The sequence below is a fragment of the Saccostrea echinata genome, unplaced genomic scaffold (genome assembly GCF_033153115.1).
Source record: "Saccostrea echinata isolate AGI-Se365-2 ecotype Australia unplaced genomic scaffold, CSIRO_AGI_Sech_v1 ptg000041l, whole genome shotgun sequence".
Classification (NCBI taxonomy): Eukaryota; Metazoa; Mollusca; class Bivalvia; order Ostreida; family Ostreidae; genus Saccostrea; species Saccostrea echinata.
In genome coordinates, this window is record NW_026889790.1 from 2,621,397 (window position 1) to 2,647,567 (window position 26,171).

A 26,171-nucleotide genomic window follows, 5' to 3' on the forward strand; every position below is an offset into this window, starting at 1 on the left:
ACTTAAAAGTCAAATATATGTAATCCTTGTCATTCATAGAATCTCAGCATTGTATGTCTTTACAGTTCTATTATCAATCTAAAACTCGTTTTCTTATTGAAATAATTATCTCAGTTATCGGTTTAGTATGATATTGCTTAACTTGCTGTTGAATTATGTAAACGGACTGATTTTGTCATTTGGATTTATTGAAATAAATCTTGTTAAGATCAAATTGTATTTAAACATGCATTGTACAAACTAAATTAAATGCTAAAAATATACAGCACAAAAGACTAACAATATGTTTGTATGTTTTTATTTTTGCGGCAGTGCAGGAGACCAAGGAAGAAGGCCAGGGTCATTTTATATTACCGGGACCTAACTATTTTACAGTGTATCTGTAAAGCTTTACAGGGATAAGCATATCAAAGTCTCTGGCATGGGACCAGAATGGAATTCTTATTTTGTAAAACTTCATATACAATAACATTAGAAAACAATAACACTAGAATTTCATACGATAAAGGAGCCTCGAGAAATGGGGGGGGGGGGTGTTTCTACACACACCATCACATAACAATATTCACATGTACATAAATGTTTGCCACATCGTAAAAATCTGTCATTTAAAAACTCAGCCAGTCAAGGAATATTACCAACCAGTCGCATTTAACTGACTGGATATATAAAACTTTCAATTAATTTTTACACCCCCCCCCCCCCCCCAGCCGAAGAAATTCTATTAATTAATCTGTATGTCATCGATTCATAACGACAACATATATACAATTATTTACGATTTATTTCATAGAAAAATCTATTTGATATTATTTTAAAAAATGACATATTGATTTCATTCAAAGTTTGGATAAAATTTGTTTAAATGATAATAAAATACCCGATATCTATTAATACCCAGTTACATGTTTACATTATTAATACATGTTCTTCTAAAACCATTTAATTTTACAAAATCCAACAAAATCGTTATTCTAGGACGCAATTTTTCTCATGATTAACGAGATTTGATAGCAGTTAAGTTTCCAGTTCCAGGTATGTGGAGTTCAAGATCGCTGTTTGTTTTGAAAATGACCCTGCTCATATACATGTACATAAGGAGAGAGTTCAAGGTGCAAAAATAAATTGAGGAATTATTTCAATATTATTTCAAACCTAACCAAATGACATATTTGGAGGTTTTGGGGTTGGTGGTGGGAAGGCATCCCCCCCCCCCCCTGCACACCTAAAATTTAGGAAGATTTTAAAAATACGACAACCCTCGTATGCTATTAAACTCATGTTAACTACAAGTATTGCATGTTTCTGTCATTTAACATTTACCCCCCCCCTCCCAAACTCACACACACAATCCAACCATTGGTCATCCTGGATCTGTTCCTTTCATTAATGCATGTGAATTATTATTCATCCATTTGTTTATAATTTGTCAACCTGCTTATTCAAAATTAATTATTCAAAAATTTTCCTTGCTGTGACTGAAAAAATGTGTATCATTTCAATTTAAAAAAAGAAGTTTTGTTACCACATGCAGGCAGAAGTCCATCTGAATTTTTGTTTGAAAATTTTTTATCGAATATTGCTTAACATGCAGTGTATCAACTTAATGTCCTTAAATTGTTGTACAGCGTATACGGTAACTCACTACATTTCACAAATTTTCTGTCTAATTATATTTAGAAAACAAAAACAAACAAACAAACAAACCAAAACAACAACAACAACAACAAATTCACTACCCAGCAGCATCCATTTTATTGTTGTTCCCGAGAATTTTTTTGAAATATTTTTTAACTTCACATTTTGAAAGAGATATCGTTTATACTGGATTCAACCCCCCCCCCCCCCCCCCCCAAATGACATCTTGTCCTATCGAGAGCCATGCTTAAAATGAGATGATTTTCGAATGAATTCTACAGGTTTCTCAAACGATTATTACACGAGATAAATACTTTGGTATTGAGAGAATAAATTGATATTGAACAGAAGCCGCTTGCTTCTCAGGTTTTCCTGACATCCCAGCATAGTGAAATGTAAAACAAACAAACGAACAAACACTCATAATTCTATACACCACTGCATGATGGATAATAGTTAATACAACTATTTATTATCATATTATACAATTATTAAAAGAGGCAATGACTCAAAAATGTTTCTGGAAATGCTCAATAACATACATTTATTACCGTAGTAACATTACAATGCAAAGTGAAAGTCATGTTCACTCTGAAAACTTTTGACGTTGTTGCGAAAGTAACATGACGTCATTGTTTATCTGTTAAAGTATCATTGATATAAATGAAGAAAAAAACCTACTTAGAGTTGACGTAGGGCCATAAAAATTCAGATTTGGCAACTTCTAACCTTGCTCTATTAAAATCCATGAAAAACTTAAAATGTGTAAAAATTGTCATAAGGGCCCTTTTCCCATGGGCGCAATCATATATGAAGTTAATGTTTAGTTCAATGTGATGTACATAGGAATCCTCATTGCCCATGGGTGACCAGTGTTCATGGATTTCATGGGTCACCCTTATTCACAGATTTGTCCATACAAACAAACTTTATGAAAGTATAGTTTCATCACATCTTCTGTATTTAGGAGTTGATCACAAATTTACGTTCCAACAAACCAGTAAAATTTTGGTGGCCCATGAACATTGACTTCCACAAATTTAAATGATTCCACAGTATTTCTGCATGTGTTTATTTTTTATAGGGCAATTTGGAAATAGGACAAGGGATGCCAGTAACCAGGCAACTGGAGCTGGGCAGCGGGCTCTGAATGCCCAGGAAAAAGTGGGCACAATTCTGAGTAAGCTCCCAGAAGACAAAAACAAGATTGACAGACTGGCCAACACTGTGGCAAAAACAGACAAGAGCATCAAGGATGCAAGAAGTCAAGGTATTAAGTGTACCTTTGATCAGCTGAAGAACTTTTTATCCAATAAATATATTTAAGAATGAGAAAAAAAAGAGATGTATTAGAAGATTTAAGATAACACATGTAGATTATTATTTATAACTTTGGAAAGCTTTGCTGTTTGGCCATTCTGGAGATAACATCAACAAGAGATGTCTTATTGATTTTTTTTGTAACTGATTTTAAATGTCCATTTTTAACAGGTGATTTTGTGAAGAACAATTTACCCCAGGTGATAACCCAAATTGACCTCCTTGGGACAAGGAATAAATCTGTTCAGGCCCTGCAAAGGGGGGTATCTGTCAATCTGACCCTCCTCAAAGAACGAATTGAGCTTGCAAGGGATGCGGCCAACAGGGTATGTACATTTATGTGATAATGCTCTTCAACTCATACATCTAGTGTTGAAATTTTTGCTTTGAAATAGTACTCTCATAACATAGTTATATCTAATGTATAAAGTTCAGTGGGTCAGGCCATATTTCTGAGTTTATACTCAGCATATACATTTTCCTAATCTCTGTCATTTACATGTAGATCCGTGTTGGTCTGGAGTTTGTTGGAAACACCACGGCTACCCTGCGTAACCCTGCAAACATTGACTCAGCGGGCTCCTATTCTACACTGTCAATGTACGTACAGACACGACAGAAAAGAGCTGTCCTGGCTTATGTTGGGGCAGACATGATGCCAAACAGAGTCACACCAGTGAGTCAAAGAAGTTTGAAATTGAAAAATATACAAAACAATTCTTACATAAGCTGCTCTTTGTTTTCACGTTTATGTATAAGCAGCGAGGATTTATAAAAAAAATCAGTGATGGTTTGTTGGTGATTTTAGGACTACATGTCCCTGGAGCTGAGGGATGGATTCCCAGTTCTCCGATATAACCTCGGATCTGGTGCTGCTGAGATTGTCTCAACTCGAGATGTCTCAGATGGTAACTGGTATCTCATCAAGGCAAAGAGGTGAGTATGAACATCTGAACATCTGAAGATAGGTCAGTACATATGGTAGTTCAGGTCATACAGTACATAGGTTTGTAGTAGTAAGTTGTAGTTCTAGAATGTTGACTTGATATGACATTGAACCCAAAGGTTTTGAGTTTTACCTGGATAGCATGCCTGCAGAGAATGTCTTACTACATGTGTATATATTAATTTAGTTGTTTCTAATTTGTAACATTTGTAAGTCCTGCAATTCTTGCAATGTTTACTTGGGAGAATGTTAAGTTTTGCCACATTTACCTGTAGGATTGTTATGTCTTACAATATTTACCTGTAGGATTAAAGCATACATTGTTATCTGTAGGATTAAGTTTTACATTGTTTACCTGTAGGATTAAGTCTTACATTGTTTACCTGTAGGATTAAGTTTACATTGTTGACCTGTAGGATTAATTCTTACATTGTTGACCTGTAGGATTACGTTTTACATTGTTTACCTGTAGGATTAAGTCTTATATTGTTTTCCTGTAGGATTAAGTCTTGCATAGTTTTCCTGTAGGATTAAGTTTTCCATTATTTAGATGTAGGATTAAGTTTACATTGTTTTCCTGTAGGATTAAGTCTTATATTGTTTTCCTGTAGGATTAAGTCTTACATTCTTTACCTGTAGGATTAAGTCTTGCATTGATTACTTGTATGATTAAAATTTACATTGTTTACCTGTAGGATTAAGTTTTATATTGTTTACCTGTAGGATTAATTTTTAAATTGTTTACCTGTAGGATTAAGTCTTACATTGTTTACCTGTAGGATTAAGTTTTAAATTGTTTACCTGTAGGATTAAGTCTTACATTGTTTACCTGTAGGATTAAGTTTTACATTGTTTACCTGTAGGATTAAGTCTTGCATTGTTTACCTGTAAGATTAAGTTTTACATTGTTTACCTATAGGATTAAGTCTTACATTGTTTACCTTTAGGATTAAGTTTTACATTGTTTACCTGTAGGATTAAGTCTTGCATTGATTACTTGTAGGATTAAAATTTACATTATTTACCTGTAGGATTAAGTCTTACATTGTTTACCTGTAGGATTAAATCTTACATTGTTTACCTTTAGGATTAAATCTTGCATTGTTGACCTGTAGGATGAAGTTTTACATTGTTGACCTGTAGGATTAAGTCTTGCATTGATTACTTGTAGGATTAAAATTTACATTGTTTACCCGTAGGATCAAGTCTTACATTGTTTACCTGTAGGATTGATTTACATAGCTTACCTGTAGGATAAAGTCTTACATTGTTTACCTATAGGATTTAGTCTTACATTATTTACTACCTGTAGGAGTAAGTTTTACATTGTTGATCTGTAGGATTGGTAAGTCGGGAGAGTTGGTGGTGGAGGGAGACAGGGATAAGGGTCTGTCCCCTGTCACCAGCACTGGGGAGTCATCTGGAACATTCACTGTCCTGGAGCTCAACCCTCAGACAACAAAGTTCTACGTGGGAGGTGTCCCTAGTGATGTCAGAGTAAGTATTACGTGGGAGGTGTCCCTAGTGATGTCAGAGTAAGTATTAAGTGCGAGGTGTCCCTAGTGATGTCAGAGTAAGTATTACGTGGGAGGTGTCCCTAGTGACGTCAGAGTAAGTATTACAGCTTCAAGGAACTGCAGCTTAAAGCAATGCAGGAACTACAGTAAAACATGCTTATAACAAAGTGCCAGGGACAGACGATTTTGCTTCGTTATAAATGTAATTTGTTATATCTGTTAAATTCACTATATATTTTAAAGCCAAGGGGAATGAAAATCACTTCACTATAAGCGTCAGTACATTATAAGCGTGTTCGCTACAGGGTTTGACACTTACATTAGTCCATGAGTCTCAGACTACTGCATTTTCATTTGGACTAATAAAATCTGTGGATTTTATTATTGTTTACCAATCCTGCATATACTGGTATATCATTATACATGTATATTAATATGAGTTATCTAGCTTACAACACATTATTATACCCCCGCTCCGAAGGAGAGGGGGGTATACTGTTTTACCCTTGTGTGTCTGTCTGTCTGTCTGTCCGTCTGTGTGTCTGTCTGTCCGTAACAAATTTTGGTCGCAGTTTTCTCAGCATCTACTCATTGCAGATGCTTGAAATTTTAGCACAATCTTTGTTTAGGCATGCCATATGGTGGGATTCATTTTTGTATGAATCCGATGTCAACTTCCTGTTTATCCGTGCGTCTCTCCGTACCATACATAAAAAATTTTGGTCGTAGTTTTCTCAGCAGCTACTCATCGCAGATGCTTGAAATTTTAGCACAATCTTTGTTTAGGCATGCCATATGGTGGGATTCATTTTTGTACTAATCTGATGTCAACTTCCTGTTTATCCGTGCGTCTGTCCGTACCACACGTAACAAACTTTGGTCGCAGTTTTCTCAGCAACTACTCATCACAGGTGCTTGAAATTTTAACACACTCTTTGTTTAGGCATGCCATATGGTGGGATTCATTTCTGTGCGAATCCGATGTCAACTTCCTGTTTATCCGTGCGTCTCTCCGTACCATACATAACAAATTTTGGAGTGTTCTCAGCAACTACTCATTGCAGATGTTTGAAAGTTTAGCACAATCTTTGTTTAGGCATGCCATATAATGGGATTCATTTTTGCGACAAATCCAATGTCAACTTCTTGTTTATCCGTGCGTCTGTCCGAAACATACATAACAAATTTTGGTCGTAGTTTTCTCAGCAACTACTTATCACAGATGCTTGAAATTTTAGCACAATCTTTGTTTAGGCATGCCATATGTTGCGATTCAGTTTTTACAAATTCGATGTCAATTTCCTGATTATCACTGTCTTTGTCTATAACCGAACTTGTGTATTCACATCAGAGCGGGGGTATTATTAGTGAGCATTGGCTCACAGACTTCTTGTTTTCATCTGAAGGGAGACAACACAGTTGTAATGAGGGAGACGTCACGAATTGTCTCCCTGCACGTGACATGCTCTAAACCAATCAGATTGACTGTATAGTTCTTAAGGATAAGGATAGTTCTTAAGGATAATGATTGCGTTTTATGTCTACAGTTACCTAATGAGGTGGAGTCGTCCTTCTATGAAGGGGTAATGGAGGAGGTGATGTTTGATGGCAAACCCTTAGGACTGTGGAACTTTGTTGATGGAGAAAACAACTTTAAGGGAGCCATTGAGAGGTATTAAAACATGACATGAAAAGTTTACACAGAGAAAAAACCAGAGGAAATGTTTAAAATATTAATAAAGATTCAGGAAAACATGTTTCAAGTGAGAAAAATTATAGCAACAGAGATTTAAGGAGACATTGTTAGAAAAGATGATGGAGAGAGAGGTAGAGGAAAGGAAAGTACATGTATGAAAGTAAAAACAGATTGACATCAATGCTTGTAAATAATATGACATTAAATTGTGACATTGTGAGTAGAATGACTCGTTAGTATGATGTGTGATGCTGGTATTGCCTAGCATACACTGTAAATCAGTGAATACGAGGGGTGATCAGAAAGTTCGCGAACTATCTCTATATTTACAAAACCACAAATCAGATCAGAATGAAATTTGGCACACATATAGTCATACACATATTCTATAAATAGCAGGTGTTATATAATGTTTTGCCCCGCATTTGTGATGTCACAATGTGAAAATGATGTCAACATGTAGGTGACTTGTGACAAAAAATGGTTGACTCAGTCGTACTCAAGCAACGAACAGCTGTAAAGTTTAACGTATATCTTGAAATTCCTTTGCTGTAGAATATGATAATTTGTACAAGGTTTATGAAGACAAAAGACTTACCAGAAGTTCAATTATTAATTGGATTGATTGTTTTAGTGAAGGCAGGGAGATGGTTAAAAATGATGTTTGTTTTGTTTCCCAGTGAAAGCAAGACGGGGAAAAGATGTGTCCTTAGTTGAACAATTTGTTACGAAAGATCGCTAAGTCACAATTAGAACAAATAGTTGAATATCTTAACAATAATATAATTATTAAATCCCTAAAATATCGCTTACTTTAGACTTTAAACATATGAGATATGATAAAAAGAGGTCGTCCATAATTTTTCCACATTGGATAATGACGCTTCCGAGACAGAGAACTCGGGTTTTGATGATCACCATGCTAATTCTGGGAAGGGATGTCCTTATTCACCCATCCTATTGTCGAGATTTGGCCATTTCTGAAAGATGGACTGTTCTTGTTACAAAAAATAACTTGCATGATAAGAAATATAAGACTCGGAAAAATCTTTTAGCTTCTCTGAACAGAACCCAAGGAGCATGTCACGTGACTGCATGCCTGGATCATGAGATTCGCACATGGGCAGAACAATGGCAGATGTGCATTATAATCGGAGAGGACTACTTTAAAAAATAATGAGCACCGAAACCTCATTTAATTTCTTTTAAGGAAGGAATTCAATTAGTTTGCGAACTTTTTGATCACCCCTCGTAATCAATAATAGAGAATTGATACTAATAAGGAAATTCAAAATGACTATATTTATAGGGTGGTTTCATATCAATTTTATCCAGTTGATGAGTTTGACTGAGACAGATATTGGGTTTTGATTTAAGAGATGGTGAAAGAAAACATAAATAACAGTTTAGATTTGTCTATGTCCTATATAAGAGTATTATTATCAACTGATCTTTTCATCTTTCTGCTTGACAGAGATGTTATGCAGTCAGTTATATCCAATGGCTTCAGATTTAATGGCAAAGGTTACGTAAAATTAAGTGTGTCCAAGGTCAACTTCAAACCTCGCACGGAATCCAGTCTCATCCTTCACTTTAAGACATACGTAGACACGGGACTGCTATTCTACATGGGTAAAACCCCGGACTTTATGTCTCTGGAGCTGAAGAAGGGACGAGTATTGTTTCAGTATGATCTAGGTGGCAACAGGAGAGCAGAACTGATCACAAATAGGACATTTAATGATGGAGAATGGCACAAGATTCAGGCCCAGAGACAGAACCAGTTTGGTGTACTCACTGTGGACGATGGAGAAGGTAAAGGAGAATCTTGTTTATTGTACATTCTGAATATATTAAAGAATCATTTTTAGAATGCATTCTGTATTAAACAAAGAAATTCCATTTTCATTTATAATGTAATCCTAAAACTTTGGGTTCAGTGTACATGTGTGTAATTTGGTGTTTATATTGATATGGGAGTTCCTCACGATTGTAACAAATTAGCAGCAGTAAGTTTTTATAAGCTTAATTTGTATTCCATGTTGACTGTATTTTTGTAGACATCAGGGGCCAGTCACCAGGAAGCATGAAAGAGCTGAGCTTTACAGATGATATGTTTATTGGTGGTTACAACAGAATCTTCCTCCCTATGAGGTATGATTTCCATCACTGCTCTCTCTATAAAGAACTATATTCAATCAGAATTTTTTTTAAAGCAAATGTTTTCAAAGAGCAGCATATGACAGTTTATACGAAGCTATTTGTGAACTTGATACAGTATATATGTGACAAGATTACATACTCGGTGTTGTATATGTTTACGTTTGTTGTAGTAATGTTACGTCCCGCGGCTTTGACGGCTGTATACGAGATTTACAATTTAATATCAACAAATGGGATCTGAACAAGAATGAGGTTGCCAAAGGCGTAGTCCGTGGATGCCCAGAACAGGTAGTGTATTATGTATATGTATATTATACAAGTAGCCAGCCACATCAATATTTGTTTCCTACATGCCTGCTTCTGTAACATATTACACTCCAGTCCATTATGAAAAACTGTAATATTACAGTTTTCTGTAATATAAGATTTTATATTACAATTTTTCATAATATAACTATACATGTATTATGAAAAATTGTAATATTATGGAAAATTGTAATATAGATAATGTTGTGCAAATATTAAATTAAGCCTTACAAATACTTCATTATACTAATATTTTGGTTCCCATCTTCTGTTTTAATTGTTTTCATGGTGCAGGGTAAAGAAATAGTCCAATATTATTGCTTATTTTTCACTTTCTTTGACATAGTGCACTCTTTGGATGTCAATATCTGCCAAAGAGAATTTTTTCTGGGATTGGCACTAATTTTCTTCTATAGTTTGAAGTTGACCTAGTGACCCAATACTGTTTTTATGTCTCCGTCCTTCCTAGTTTTGCTCCGACCATCATGGTTCTTTCATATTGTAACTAATGCACTAATGATTATCCAGCTGATAATCTTGTATAAAACCAATCTAAAGGCATAGATAAGATACATGATACTCCTTAGGTATCTACTTTACTTCTTATTCGTATAGTAAGTGATAGTACTGGCCCAGCTGTGAGCTAGATGCAGATTTGATCAAGCATTAGATTTATTTTTACAATGGGGGAGATAACTTTTACTTGCACTATATTATGGAAAATTGTAATATTACAGTTTTTAGCTCACCTGAGCTGAAAGCTCAAGTGAGCTTTTCTGATCACCCGTTGTCCGTCGTCCGTCCGTCCATCCGTCTGTAAACTTTTCACATTTTCAACTTCTTCTCAAGAACCACTGGGCCAATTTTAACCAAACTTGGTACAAAGTATCCTTGGGGGAAGGGGAGTTTAAATTGTTAAAATAAAGGGCCAAGTCCCCTTACAAGGGGAGATAATCAAGAAAAGACAAAAATAGGGTGGGTCGTTAAAAAATCTTCTTCTCAAGAACCACTGGACCAGAAAAGCTGAAACTTATGTGGAAGCATCCTGGGGTAGTGTAGATTCTAAATTGTTCAAACCATGACCCCCGGGGGTAGGGCGGGGCCACAATAGGGAATCCAAGTTTTACATTGAAATATATAGGAAAAATCTTTAAAAAATCTTCTTCTCAAGAACCACTGAGCCAGAAAAGCTGAAACTTATGTGGAAGCATCCTGGGGTAGTGTAGATTCTAAATTGTTCAAATCATGACCCCCTGGGGTAGGGCGGGGCCACAATAGGAAATACAAGTTTTACATTGAAATATATAGGAACAATCTTTAAAAAATCTTCTTCTCAAGAACCACTGAGCCAGAAAAGCTGAAACTTATGTGGAAGCATCCTGGGGTAGTGTAGATTCTAAATTGTTCAAATCATGACCCCCTGGGGTAGGGCGGGGCCACAATAGGAAATACAAGTTTTACATTGAAATATATAGGAACAATCTTTAAAAATCTTCTTCTCAAGAACCACTGAGCCAGAAAAGCTGAAACTTATGTGGAAGCATCCTGGGGTAGTGTAGATTCTAAATTGTTCAAACCATGACCCCCTGGGGTAGGGCGGGGCCACAATAGGAAATACAAGTTTTACATTGAAATATATAGGAACAATCTTTAAAAATCTTCTTCTCAAGAACCACTGAGCCAGAAAAGCTGAAACTTATGTGGAAGCATCCTGGGGTAGTGTAGATTCTAATTGTTCAAATCATGACCCCCTGGGGTAGGGCGGGGCCACAATAGGAAATACAAGTTTTACATTGAAATATATAGGAACAATCTTTAAAAATCTTCTTCTCAAGAACCACTGAGCCAGAAAAGCTGAAACTTATATGGAAGCATCCTTGGTCAGTGTAGATTCTAAATTTTTCAAATCATGGCCCCCGGGGGTAGGGCAGGGCCACAATAGGGAATCAAAGTTTTACATTGAAATATATAGAAAAAATCTTTAAAAATCTTCTTTTCAAGAACCACTGGGCCAGAAAAGCTGAAACTTATATGGAAGCATCCTTGGTCAGTGTAGATTCTAAATTTTTCAAATCATGGCCCCCGGGGGTAGGGCGGGACCACAATAGGGAATCAAAGTTTTACATTGAAATATATAGAAAAAATCTTTAAAAATCTTCTTTTCAAGAACCACTGGGGCAGGAAAGCTGAAACTTATATGGAAGCATCCTCGGTCAGTGTAGATTCTAAATTGTTCAAATCATGGCCCCTGGGGTGTAGGGCGGGACCACAATAGGGAATCAAAGTTTTACATTGAAATACATAGGCAAAATCTTAAAAAAATCTTCTTCTCAAGAACCACTGGGCCAGAAAAGCTGAAACTTATGTGGAAGCATCCTTGGGTAGTGTAGATTCTAAATTGTTCAAATCATGTGGGGCCACAATAGGTATTACAAGGGAGGGGGGTCTGGTGAAGAACAGCAGGGCCAAAGTAACTAAGGTGAGCATTGTGGCCCATGGGCCTCTTGTTCATAATGTACTGGACTGTATTTATGTACATGTATAATACATGTATACAAGTAGCTAGCAACATCAATATTTGTTTCCTACATGCCTGCTTCTATAACATATTATGTACATGTATAATATACAAGTAGCTAGCAACATCAATATTTGTATTTATATTCTCCTGTGTCTACCTTGTACTATGGGATAGTTAATAGCTAATTTCTGTCTACTTTGTACTTTAGGATAGTTAATAGCTAATTTCTGTCTACTTTGTACTTTGGGATAGTTAATAGCTAATTTCTGTCTACTTTGTGTTTTGGAATAGTTAATAGCTGATTTCTGTGTACTTTGTACTTTGGAATAGTTTATATACCGAAACGTAAAAGATACGCAACAAGCAGCGTATGATTTTCAAAACTGAATACAGTAAGGTAAAACTCGATTTAAAAACATCAGAGATTTGATAAAAATGTTGAATGATTATCTTTTAACTTTAGAAAGTAATACATAATGTTAGAACACCCCCCTCCCCCTGCCCTTCAATTCCAGTGTGCAAGCCACCATGCACAGCAATGGCAGCTTGATTTCTACGAAGCATTAGGTTCATCAATCTCGAGATCTGAGTGAAAGAAATATTCTTTGGCATTTTTAAGTTCCTGTTTTTCGGATGATGAGGTTGAATATTCTCGAACTTAGCGCAGTGTAATAACCCTTGGACTTCCAGTCCACGGACTGTTGTTCATGCTAATGATACATACGAGCCTGTTGAGGCATGACGTAGTGTGTATTTGCATCTGCAAATATCCATCAATGAATTATATTTTGAGAATTTCCAGCTAGAGCAATGGATATGCATTCTTAAGTCATTTTCAGGAAGCCTTGGCATTGCTTCATGAAAAGAAAGGAGAATTTATTTTTTGGAATATTGCTGCATTATTTATGATGAACAGCTAGAAACCCTTAAAACCCCTAAATTATTGCCACATGTTTTGTTTAACATCCAATTTTTGATTTTGTTGAGTGGGCTCAAACCCTGGTAATGGTATGAAAATCATTCAACCATTAAATTATCGATATTTGGAAAGCTGAAGATGTCCTTACTTTTAAGGTACAAAGTTTTATTCTGTATATCATATTTTCCCCCCAAATAGGATGTTGCGTTTCTTTTGCATTTCAGTATATCTGATTTCTGTGTACTTTGTACTTTGGGATAATTAATAGCTGATTTCTGTGTACTTTGTACTTTGGGATAATTAATAGCTGATTTCTGTGTACTTTGTACTTTGGGATAATTAATAGCTGATTTCTGTGTACTTTGTACTTTGGATAGTTTATAGCTTATTTCTGTGTACTTTGTATTTTGGGATAGTTAATAGCTAATTTCTGTCTTTTTAGATCTTGAGAACTGCCACATTTGACAAAGATGGAGGATATATTGCCAAAGCTATGACAGCTAGCGTTGGCACCAATTTTGATGTGACCTTTAGGATTAAGACAAAATCTGATGCTAGTATGATCCTTTATACATCCAACAATGACCAGGTAGTAGCAGAACTTTACAAAAGATTTTACTTGTAAGATCAGAGAAGTAAATACTGTACATATACTTCTAATATTTGAATGCTCACAAAAATAAAAATTGAAAATCATCTCCTCACTCTTCAGTTTTTTTTTTTCATAATTTGAAAGTCTTTTTTATCAGTTTTGAAACTATTTATAGGCAGCAATTTTGTAAAATTATTTTTATATTTCAGACCTCTGGATTCTCAGTGGCAATTGTGGGAGGTCGTTTGATAGTGACCTCTGACCCTGGCGGTGACCCTACTGTTCTGGAGAGCACGGTCAACACATACAATGATGGAAACTGGCACTATGTCTCCATTATGAAAATGGGAGCAAAGTAAGGCCTTTAGCTGACCTTGACATTCGGGAAAATTTGTGTCCACATTTTGATACAACAGATTTAACATTACCATTAAAGTAAGTGTGCTATTTAATATTTGTATATGTTATTGCTTTTAACTTTGTGTGTTATTTTCTAGGTTGATGATGAACATTGATGATCAGGAAATGCTCAATAAGACTGGCCGGTCAGGAACAGCTGTACTCACGGAGCGCCCTCTGTATATTGGAGGCACAGACTTCACTATGTCAGATAGTCTGGTGTCATCCACAGCGAGGTTTTCTGGATGTGTGTCAGATTTTACAATCAATGGAGTGTAAGAGACATTTTAGAATGTATCACTAACATTTCAATTTAAGAGCAAAAATATTTTTTATGTTTGAAATGATTAAACAAAGAGGTGAATTCATTTTTCTCATCAAACAGTTTCCTGAACTTTGCCACTGTTCCACGACAAAATGTCAGAGGTGTCTCATTCAGCGAGTGTCCTATAGAGGATTCAGAGACCCCTGTTTCCAGGACAACTGTTCGTCCAACATTCCCCCCTGAAAGTGAGTATTCTGTCTCCCATTAAACTTTTAACTTGAGTCAGTCTAGAATTTTTTCGAGTAATAGTGAATGTCTGATGCATAGACAGTATTATGCAAATTTATCTTCAAACATCATTTTTTGTTTAAATAAAATTCAACCATAATGAAACAGAATTTCTGCTTTTTGTATTTTAACTGAATGTTTTTAAAATTTTGTCTGTATTTTGTATTAAATTTGTTAACAATTTATCCCCCCCCCCTCAAAAGTTATGTTTCTATTTTCATTAGAATGTATTAAAATAGACAGTACTCCTATATTTAAATGTAGTATAGAAATGCAATGCTCAATATGTGATATTGAATTCTGTGAAATTCTCATATGCCGTGCAATATCAAACTGTTATGCTCTAAATTTATGATTCAGCAGGTATGTTCAGGCCCCATTTGAATTCTTTACTTAATGTACATGTATCTCAAAATAAAAATCCCTGGAAAATACCAAATCTCCATCTTATATATTTATCTAAATTCAGCTCCACAAATTACTATATGTAAATTAAATATGCCATTCTGTTGACTGGCACATGCCCCCAGACAGAGTGTACATGTATCATTATAGCTGTTACTTAGGAGTTTTTGTAAATGACTGTTTTGTCTTGTGACAGGTGAAGAGAAATCAACCACTGCACCAGTACCAGTGGAGGAGAAGTGTCGCCTATCTCAGAATGTGGATGTAGGTTCAGTTACCCCAGGAGAAGTAGAAGGCATCAAGTTTGGAGACACTTTGACAAGTCGATACCAGTATAACAATTGGAAGAGTCTGCGAGTCAAGTAAGAAAGAATCCTCAATTTTAAGATATATTCTCTAGACATGTTTAAGTCAAATTTTGCTTTCTTTTTATTCATAAAGATATATATTGCATGTTCGTAGAAGTTTAAATATTTGTAATCATGTAAGTTCATGATATACTGGTTTAATCACTTGCATGGAGTGAGAGCAAATTTATAGAGGCAAGGTAAATTCAAAGGGAGACTACTAATACAGATGTGATCTTACAGGTTTACAATATCACTTGAGTTTAAGACTACCAGCAGTGGAGGAGTCATACTGTACGCTGTTGGCAGAAGGAAGATAGACTTTTTCGCCCTCACTATGAAGGAGGGACGCCTTGTCTTTTCTTTTGACTGTGGCTCAAGGGCACTGAATCTGGAAACTGACCAAACCTACAATGATGGCAAATGGCACACAGTGGACTTTGGTCGAGTCCAGAAGACAGGGAAAATTTCAGTGGATGGAGAAACTGCAAAGGAGGGAACATCCCCTGGTTCTACACAGGCACTGAACGTTGGAAGACCATACTTTTTGGGGGGTATTACTCCACAGCTTCAGGCACATGACAAAGTCAAGGGTCATCTACAGGTGTGTTTAACTTACGTACACGCCCAAAAATAATATACAGGTGTCAAAAATTTAAATTTTTTACTAGCACACCCTACTCTACTTATATTGAAATTAGTTATTTTGAAGTAAAAGTAAATCCCCAACCTCAGAATAGTTGGGCCATTAGTGACTCAGGTGAGCATTGTGGCCCATGGGTCTCTAGTCACATTTATATGCAGAAACTGCTAGTAGGAGTTAGTTAACTGCACTGTCTAACTCTTGTGTGTTTGGGTAAGGTGAAGTAGTTCATAGCTCTCTACTTGTTTCTAACAGGGTGTTTTGGGAAGTTTTGATGGATGTATCCGTAATATGAAGATTAATGATGAAAGCTTTGGAGAACCTGTGCAGGAACAAAAAGTCAGTCAATGTGTAGCTAACCTAGAGCGGGGAACATTTTTCAATGACCAGGGAGGATACATCACTTTGTGTAAGTTTGACTTAGATTTCATTGGGTTCTAAAGGAGAATAGTATCTTACAGTCTTTCTAAAGATTTTAACACCCTTTATAAGGGTACAAATGTTATACTTTTCTCTTCTTGCGTGTAGGAAACTGCATACCAACTCCAGCTTTGCAGTGATTAAAAGCATGATTTTTTTTTTTATAGATGACAAATATTATGTGGGTCTTGACTTTGCATTTAATCTGGACATCAGACCAAGAAATCTGAGTGGTGTCATCTTGGCAGTTCACAGTTCAAACAGCAGTGATGACTTTATCCTCCTACAGCTAGTGGATGGAAAGGTACAACCAATATAGAATGTCACATCAGCATCTGATGTTATCTTCATCACTGCAGTGTTTGATGATGTTATCTTCATCACATCGTGTCTTCATCACTTCACCCTAATTTTCTCTATGGCCTCAATATCTGAATGTGATATCTTCATTACATCATTATGATTATATAAGATTTGTCACATCAGTGTTTAATGAGGTGTCCTTTTAATTGTTTTTGTTTTGTAGGTCATTGCCACAGCTGACAATGGTAAAGGGGAGGTAACTACCACGTATATCCCCCGCCAGGAGAATGCACTGTGTGATGGAGAATGGCATAGAATCAGCGGTGAGTTTAATCTATCAGTAATGTCTAGGAAAGCCAGATTTTATTTGTATGAAGCTTAAATTAACACACAGTTATTCTCTTTATGTATTTTTTAAGTGGATTCGTTTTTTATTACTAGTGAACAAGGCTAAGAACCTCCTTTTGTTGACTGTGGATGGAATGAATGCTCCTGCTGGGACTGGGACAAGAGGATCCTCGGAAATTAATTCTAATGACCCCTTATACCTCGGTGGAGTTCCAGGTACCTTCAATCTCCATTTACCTATTTATATTCCAACAAACCCTATTGTTTGTACATTTAACCAGACCTCAGTTTTACCTAATGCTCTATGTGTGATTCTTACCCTTTGATAAAGAATGGAAAACAGTAAAAAAACAGAGTTAGATGTTATAACCTTATAATGACAAACCAATTTCTTGTGAAGTTTTATCTTTCGTTGTTGTATTTTCAGATTTTAACCGCCGTGGTATTTTGGTCGACAGAAATTTTTCAGGATGTATGCGTAACTTTGAGATCAGACGTGGTAAAGATGAATCCTACCAACCTAAATACTTTGCAGGAGCTAAGGATATAACTGGAGACATAACACTCAACAAGTGTCCACTTAACTGAATTCAAAAACCAATCTCATTGTATGTGCAATAATTAAAAGACAACAGCATTTGTTGCTCACTAACAGGGTAATTTTTATTGAGATTCAAGATCAGTTAAAAAGACTTCAATAATATAAAAAGAAAAAAATTGCTAGAAAGGTTTGCAACTTATGAAATTTATCATTTGATCAATAATTAGATGAAGGAAAGAATTTTCTGTTCAGTATACAAGTTAGGGTGTGAATGAAACATGTAGGTCACATAAATGTACAAATCAAAATGATTTGGCATATATTAGTATGAAGTGAAATATTATTTTGAAAAAAAAAAATTAGGTTTGGCTTAATTGTACTAATTCATTTTATCCATAATTTTTAAAAAATTTGGTCATGTTCTAAATGTAATCAAGAGAACATTCTAGCAATTTTTTTTTCTTTTCCAATGAAAGTTTATATTTTGCCGAATGAAAGATTTGACAGAATAATCTCGTTAATTTTATTTCCATGTCTGGTAGTTTATATTTGTTTTTTTTTTTAATGTTTGTTTTTTAAATCATGTCACCTTCTCAGAAATCCCTTTTAATAATGATAAAACATGACTTTTTTATTTGTTTTTTTATATTCAGAAACTTTTAAAGTCATTTTATATCAATTATGAATTATACATTGTACATAAGTATCTATGGTTTTAGAAATGAAATGTATGCACTGTCAATCTTTTGTTCAGCATAAGTTCAGGAAATGAAACTCATCCCTTTTAGAAATATCCCTTGTGTAGTAATTTTGTCATTTTTTTTAATGTTTTCAATTTTTTCTCAAAATTTATGAAAGATAACATATTTAGCTGTACCTGCTATTTAAGGACATAAGATACCCCAAAAATATATTACAGAATTTGTAAAACAGTTTAGTTCATGCTTTATTATTGGTAAAACACACATACATGTATTTATCATGAAATTTTCCTATCAAACCAGCCTTACTTTTCCTATCAAACCAGCCTTACCTTTACATCCCCAAATTTATGCTTTATCTTTATTGAAATCAATGCAAAAGCATGAAAATATGAAATCCCTAAAATAAATATGAATTACTCTAATTTTACCATGTAGCAAATTAAACAAAATACAGGTAGCTTTGATAGAACCCCCACTTCCTCTGGATTTTGGGTATCTTATGACCCTAAAAACTTGATACATTGTAATTTGTCAGTGATGTCATGAAAGGGGGTATTTGTACAAGTGATGTTGAATTTAAAGTTTAGGCCTTACTATCTGTTTTCATGTTTTTGTACACTTAGATCTGGATTTATATGTATGTCAGGAGTTTATGTTGATATGTACACTGAAATTTATTTGTACAAAAATATTAAAAACAGAAAACAAACAAATGGCTTTTTTTTTTCCCGAAAAAGTGAAAATCGCACCCAACTTAAATTTGCAAATTCATACATTCTTTTTAGAACAATATATGACAAAAGAACAGATAAAATATATTTAGAATTTAACACTAGGTTCAATAAACAAACAAGTTAAGGACTTGTGAATAACAGGACTTTATTGACACTAACAGCTCTAGATTATGTACACAGTATATACAGAGATTGCCCTCCTGTGGGGCCTCAGGAGGTTTGTGGAGGGATGGGATTAGTGCTCCGGATGACCTGTCGTTTGTAGTGTGTATTAGCGTACACTCCACTCTCGTCCTGCCAAGTGTTGCGGCCAGGGCGCCGATAGTCGGCAGTGTCCGTAAACTGAGAGTTACATTTCCTGTATGCAGCTGACAGGTCAGGAAAATCAGCAGGCTTCTCCTGTAAGAATTTGTAAACAATGAGATGTTAGAGAATGGATGTGCATTGTCATTTTACATGGAAGCTTGGTTTTAGTCATCTGATAACAGTTGCAGGACAAAATAACAAAATATGAACATTGTATCTGGAAATATGACACCTCAGCAAACTGCTGATTGAGTTAATAATGGGTAATGCCATAAACTAACACTGTAAAAGAACGTTAATATGGGCCAATTTTATGACGTACTTTACACATACAGTATTTTTGATTTATGTCAGTATTTCTGACAACAACAGTATTTTGAAAACAATTTAATAAATATGTAGAAGAAAATACATTTCCTCATGAACAACATGGAGAGAGTACAGCTGTGCAATTACATTTATATTGTTAATAATTGTGGAGAAAATTTGAGTCTTCATAATAATTTCTTAAGTGTAAAGAATATAATTTTAGATTTGATTGATATTTTGTGTGCTTCAAGTAGTCTTCGACCTTAACACCTGTTCAATGGCCTGAGACTGACAAATATTAGAGAGGATCAACAGATTTAAAATTTTGTCTGTTCGTTGTGCCAGTAAATAAATTAGATTTGATTTATTAGACCAAAAAATTCACCAATAATAGCCTCGGTAAATTATAAAAAGTAAAATAAAATTGTTTGCTTTGCTTATAATTTTCATTTTTCAGCTATTTTCTGTAATAATTCTTGCTACACCATCGCTATCATCGGGACATACATGTAATATGTAAAACATCCTCAATTTTCAGCAAAAGAAATATCCAAAGAAGGAGGGAGTACACACTATATACATGTGTAACCGAATACAACATCAAACATCAAACTCCTTCATGTTTCACTTTCAGTCTGCACAAAATGTATCATTTCTTTTGTCATCTATGCTCTTGATTTTAATTTAGTCGATGCAGAAAGATAAAAAGCTACTATAATTTTGAAAGATAAAAAAAATTAATTCAGACATTAAGCTAAGGACATGCAACTGAAAAATGTTAATCAGTATATGTAAATAATCCTTTGATGATATACATTTTATCCTGTCACCAGAAGAGCAGACAAATCTTGTACAGGGCCAATAACTCTACATGGTTATTGTTCCTGTGGACTGATGAGTAAAAATGCTATTAGCTGCAAACACTGGCTACAAGTCACACTTGGTGTGAATAAATTGCAAATTTTCATCTTTATACCGTGATATGTCTTGTATAACTTACAGCTGCATACACATGTAAAGTGCAAAAGTATAATTCAATGTTTAAGCCCAATATTTGTATAAACACATCCTCCTTGCAAGAAAACTTGCAAGAGGTGTTTAGACCCAATCAAAAAATGATTCAATACTTTATCACAATAATAAAGAACATTATGATGGCTGACTGATTATCATTTACAAAGAAACCACCAGAAGTGTAGAGGTAGATATAAACTTTTGTAGAACAATTGATTAAAAAGAGCAAGTTTTGGAGCTGGAGACTTACAGGGACAGGGGTGTAATCTGAGTCTGGGGGTTGATAGTCTGCTCTGTGAGTTGTTTCTAAGTGGCATTTATTGTACTCGGGATTATGCCTCGGTAGAACTGCACCAAATCCCCGCTGAGGTGTGCCTAAATCTCTAGTAGATAAAAAATACATAACTGAAACATAGAATTGTGTTCATAAGTGAGCATAATGAACATGAGTTTTGGGAATCTAGTATTCATTCCTTGTTTACTGTTCACCTGCAAAGGTATACAATAAACTATACATGCACTTGTTTACGGTTAGTATTTAACACTATCTGTTATATTTGCAGCTAAATTTACCTGTCAAGGTGAGCATGTTCCACAGTATTCATGTTCATCATTGGTGTCCTCACAACTTGTTCCTCAAAATCCTTCTTTAGATTGGTTTGTTCAGCATGATCTTGATAAGTAGTCTTGTTCAGGGACTAAAAACAAATTAAGACTTTCATTAGCACATGTGTGATATGTTAAGTGCAACAGGAATCTACATGTGGCCATGTACAATAGGAGTCCAAACTTTTATAAAGAATGTGTCCAAATTTGAATGTATGTTATTAAACTTACCCCATCAGTTACCCGAGTAAATCTCCTATCCTGTTATATGTAATCTAACTTACCCCATCATATACATCTCCTATCCTGTTGTAATGTATGTAATCTACCTTACCCCATTAGTTACACCTCCTATCCTTTGTATGTAATCTGTTACCCAGTAAATCTCCTATCCTGTTGTATGTTATCTATCTTACCCCATCAGTTAAGTCTCCTATCCTGTTATATGTAATCTAACTTACCTCATCAGTTACATCTCCTATCCTGTTATAATTGTAATCTAACATACCCTATCAGTTACGTCTCCTATCCTGTTGTATGTAATCTAACTTACCCCATTAGTTAAATCTTCTATCCTGTTGTATGTAATCTAACTTGCCCCATCAGTTATATCTCCTATCCGGTTATATGTAATCTAACTTACCCCATCAGTTACATCTCCTATCCTGTTATATGTAATCTATCTTACCCCATCAGTTACATCTCCTATCCTGTTACATGTAATCTAACTTACCCCATCAGTTACATCTCCTATCCTGTTGTAATTGTAATCTAACTTACCCCATCAGTTACATCTCCTATCCTGTTATAATTGTAACCTAACTTACCCCATCAGTTACATCTCCTATCCTGTTTTATGTAATCTAACTTACCCCATCAGTTACAGCTCCTATCCTGTTATATGTAATCGAACTTACCCCATTAGTTACGTCTCTTATCCTGTTATATGTAATCTGACTTACCCCATCAGTTATGTCTCCTATCCTGTTATATGTAATCTAATTTACCCCATCAATTACATCTCCTATCCTGTTATATGTAATCTAACTCACCCCATCAGTTACATCTCTATCCTGTTATATGTAATCTAACTTACCCCATCAGTTACATCTCCTATCCTGTTATATGTAATCTAACTTACCCCATCAGCTACATCTCCTATCCTGTTATATGTAATCTGACTTACCCCATCAGTTACATCTCCTATCCTGTTATATGTAATCGACCTTACCCCATTAGTTACGTCTCTTATCCTGTTATATGTAATCTGACTTACCCCATCAGTTATGTCTCCTATCCTGTTATATGTAATCTAATTTACCCCATCAATTACATCTCCTATCCTGTTATATGTAATCTAACTCACCCCATCAGTTACATCTCTATCCTGTTATATGTAATCTAACTTACCTCATCAGTTACATCTCCTATCCTGTTATATGTAATCTAACTTACCCCATCAGCTACATCTCCTATCCTGTTATATGTAATCTGACTTACCCCATCAGTTACATCTCCTATCCTGTTATATGTAATCTGACTTACCCCATCAGTTACATCTCCTATCCTGTTATATGTAATCTATCTTACCCCATCAGTTACATCTCCTATCCTGTTATATGTAATCTAACTTACCCCATCAGCTACATCTCCTATCCTGTTATAATTGTAATCTAACATACCCTATCAGTTACGTCTCATATCCTGTTGTATGTAATCTAACTTACCCCATCAGTTACATCTCCTATCCTGTTGTATGTATTCTAACTTACCCCATCAGTTGCGTCTCCTATCCTGTTATATGTAATCTAACTTACCCCGTCAGTTATGTCTCCTATCCTGTTATATGTAATCTAACTTACCCCGTCAGTTATGTCTCCTATCCTGTTATATGTAATCTAACTTACCCCGTCAGTTATGTCTTCTATCCTGTTATATGTAATCTAACTTACCCCATCAGTTACATCTCCTATCCTGTTATATGTAATCTAACTTACCCCATCAGTTATGTCTCCTATCCTGTTATATGTAATCTAACTTACCCCATCAGTTACGTCTCCTATCCTGTTATATGTAATCTAACTTACCCCTTCAGTTACGTCTCCTATCCTGTTATATGAAATCTAACTTACCCCATCAGTTACGTCTCCTATCCTGTTATATGTAATCTAACTTACCCCATCAGTTACATCTCCTATCCTGTTGTATGTAGCTTTACACAGATTACGTTCATCTCCTAGACTAATGTCGTAATCTTTTGGCTCTGCCTCTCTGGCCTGGTGCCTGAAAGTTGTAAATACATATAACAATAAATATATACAGTCAAACCTCATTATCGCTAACTCAATTGGAGGGGGAAAAAAAAGTTGCTATATCCGGGTTTTCAAGACATCCAAAGTTCAGCTTCGATGGTCTTCTTTTTTTTTTGAAAGTGTCAACATACCTTGCATGCTTTTATTATGAATCACACTTCATTCTGTCAATTGCTATAATCTTTTACAAAGTAGAAAAAAGGACCTAAAGTGATTATTCACTTTTCCACATATTGATAATTTTCCAATTGTTACTGATTTCAAGCAGGGTTGCACTTTTATTTTGTGTCTTGTCATCAATATATCCGTTTTTGAAAAATACCAGTTTGCCTGTATGTATAAAATTTGCTTTGTTTAAATATATAGTTGTATTGAAGGTATAGTAAAGTAAGATGCTTTCTTTGCTTAACCCTTGTGGAGGGATAAAAATGAAATCAAAACACAAGAGTTTTGCTTGCTTATTTAAACAAATTGGGAATATTGGACCCTGTTCCAAGCTTATTAGTGGTATATAAAACAATCATATACAACTTGTATTCCATATATAGTGTATATTTTATTACTCATTGTCTTGTGCAAAAAGCACAATGTTTTGTAAGCGTGTTCCAGGGGGAGATTATTCCATTCAGACAAATAGATATAAAAAAAAAAAGTTGCCTAATGTTGCACTGAAGATTTTTGGAGCAACATGTACTTGAAGAAGACCTGTGAGAGATGATTTTAATAAAATGCCACAAGATGTGACAAACTGTGACATTTCTCCTTTATGTGCAAATGTTTAAAAAAAATTCTTTTAAAAAATCCTATCTGCCGACCCTATTTTTTATTGGCATGTAATAGTTAAAAAAACCAATTTTTTTTCCCTTAGGTCCAATACAATTTCTATTTAACTTATATAGCGACCTCATTATAGTCTGAAATGTGTACTGTATAACTCTACTTGGATTATTATTTTTCTTTTACTTTGCAAGAACACACAATAACACACAACAAGTAATCATCTATAAAATGGGAAGTTAATACCGAGAAAATTCGAAATGAGTTGCATTGAAAGGAAAAGTTAAAATAAAGCTTATCAATTCAGACAATTTGCTGTGAACTATATAACATACCAGTTCGAGTTTAATGTGGCCCTTCCATAGTTCATATGATTTGATCTTAAGAACAGAGAGCCTTTTCTCTCGATGTAGTCCGGTATCCCAGCCATTTTGTATTTACATTAACAGCGGAAGTTGACACACCATTGCTTGGTTACGGTGTCTTGAAAGTGAAACTAGAAATGACCTGAAAAGTACAAGAAGGTAATGTTGAACTTTTTTCCTTACAAAAAAGCCTGTAATATATTATACGAAACTTTTTAGATTCATTTAAAAATGAAGAAATAAAAGGCTATCACTCTTACGGTAATTCTATTTATTGCACATTAGATTAGGTTTTACTAACTTTTTTCAACTCTTTACTCTAAATTATAATTTTATTTCTTTTTATTATACCTACTTCTCGGGTGGTCCTTATACAAAGGAGGGGTTTCCTTTACTGAACTGAACTAGTCTAATGCTACATCTACAGTTATTCTCTGTTGTGAGGGGGACGAGCGATCAACTTCTTAATAGAGAATACATCGATCTACAGTATCTGGCAATAATTGACTGAGCTATTTATTGTATTTTCATTATATATTTCATTGAAAATACCTTTTAAAAATATTGCAACGTTATTAGTATATGTAGATCTATATAACATCCTAAAATGCAGCTTTTTGCAGTTTAATCTTTACGTAATTATCATATGCATTGTGGTGATATCACGAATCATAAGCGAAATAAAAATTTTACGGCACATATATATTGGTTATGGAACACTTCTAGTAATTTTTGCCTTGACGATTTCATTTTTTTTTTCAATTTCGCTTAGGATCCTGGAAAAAGAAAAAAAAATGAACTGAAAAAGTCATGAATATTGGGCTAAAATTGACGTCATATATATTTCAATGAAATATACATGAACAGTGAAATAAAAATTAAACTATGACTTACTTGTGGCCACATAATGTACTAAGATTGGGTTGAAAAACATAATAGTCTGATAATAATTAATAAACGAGAAGTATTAAACGACAGCTAGAGCGTGGCATCAAATGAAACGCAAACTCCTACAATAGACGACTTTCAAATTATTTTCCTTTGCCAAGGGTAGAGGATTTCACAAATCGCGAAAAGCCTAATTTATCACATAATTTATGGGGTAGGGTGGGGGGACTTATGTGTAGTTTTGACATAGCCAACCCTTCACAAATTCCTTAGTTCATTATTCATAATGAAGATGTGAATAAAAGCCTAGATTTTAAATAACTAACAAGAAGAAGAAAAAACTTATGCATGCATTTGGTGTAAAATTAGATAATACTTAAAATGCATGAAAATCACCTATAATGATAAAACCATGGAAATCAGTTAACATGAATTTATAAAAACACTGCAAATATACCTGTAATAACATTAGAAGTGTACACTGCTGCACATCCGCTCGAACACTAGTCTTTTTCACCCAAAATGACACGGAAAGCGACAATGTCAGATTTGTAAAAATATTTTTGTCTCCCAGCTGAT

At 34.8% G+C, this 26,171-nt stretch overlaps 2 protein-coding genes across 2 annotated transcripts in view; one reads left to right on the forward strand and one right to left on the reverse strand.

Annotated features, from left to right (window-relative positions):
• Nucleotides 1–18,994, forward strand: part of LOC133200747 (laminin subunit alpha-like) — a 52,765-nt gene extending 33,771 nt beyond the window's left edge. Inside the window, exons 54-73 of the mRNA XM_061336530.1 lie at nt 2,723–2,908; nt 3,130–3,284; nt 3,464–3,634; nt 3,767–3,894; nt 5,245–5,401; nt 6,969–7,093; nt 8,592–8,932; nt 9,178–9,271; nt 9,451–9,568; nt 13,469–13,615; nt 13,828–13,973; nt 14,116–14,292; nt 14,403–14,527; nt 15,172–15,337; nt 15,566–15,926; nt 16,221–16,374; nt 16,553–16,689; nt 16,912–17,011; nt 17,130–17,252; nt 17,464–18,994. Coding sequence (XP_061192514.1) covers nt 2,723–2,908; nt 3,130–3,284; nt 3,464–3,634; nt 3,767–3,894; nt 5,245–5,401; nt 6,969–7,093; nt 8,592–8,932; nt 9,178–9,271; nt 9,451–9,568; nt 13,469–13,615; nt 13,828–13,973; nt 14,116–14,292; nt 14,403–14,527; nt 15,172–15,337; nt 15,566–15,926; nt 16,221–16,374; nt 16,553–16,689; nt 16,912–17,011; nt 17,130–17,252; nt 17,464–17,624 — 3,272 coding nt within the window. The 3' untranslated portion in view covers nt 17,625–18,994. The remainder of the gene's footprint in view (nt 1–2,722; nt 2,909–3,129; nt 3,285–3,463; nt 3,635–3,766; nt 3,895–5,244; nt 5,402–6,968; nt 7,094–8,591; nt 8,933–9,177; nt 9,272–9,450; nt 9,569–13,468; nt 13,616–13,827; nt 13,974–14,115; nt 14,293–14,402; nt 14,528–15,171; nt 15,338–15,565; nt 15,927–16,220; nt 16,375–16,552; nt 16,690–16,911; nt 17,012–17,129; nt 17,253–17,463) is intronic.
• Nucleotides 18,995–19,140: 146 nt separating this feature from the next.
• Nucleotides 19,141–24,811, reverse strand: LOC133200925 (cilia- and flagella-associated protein 95-like). Its single transcript, XM_061336740.1, has 5 exons — nt 24,675–24,811; nt 23,428–23,533; nt 21,218–21,342; nt 20,895–21,027; nt 19,141–19,414 (listed from the first exon to the last, which is right to left on the reverse strand). Exons 1-5 carry the CDS (start codon nt 24,767–24,769, stop codon nt 19,226–19,228), a joined length of 648 nt encoding a protein of 215 aa, XP_061192724.1. The 5' UTR covers nt 24,770–24,811; the 3' UTR covers nt 19,141–19,225.
• Between the last annotated feature and the right edge of the window lie 1,360 nt (nt 24,812–26,171).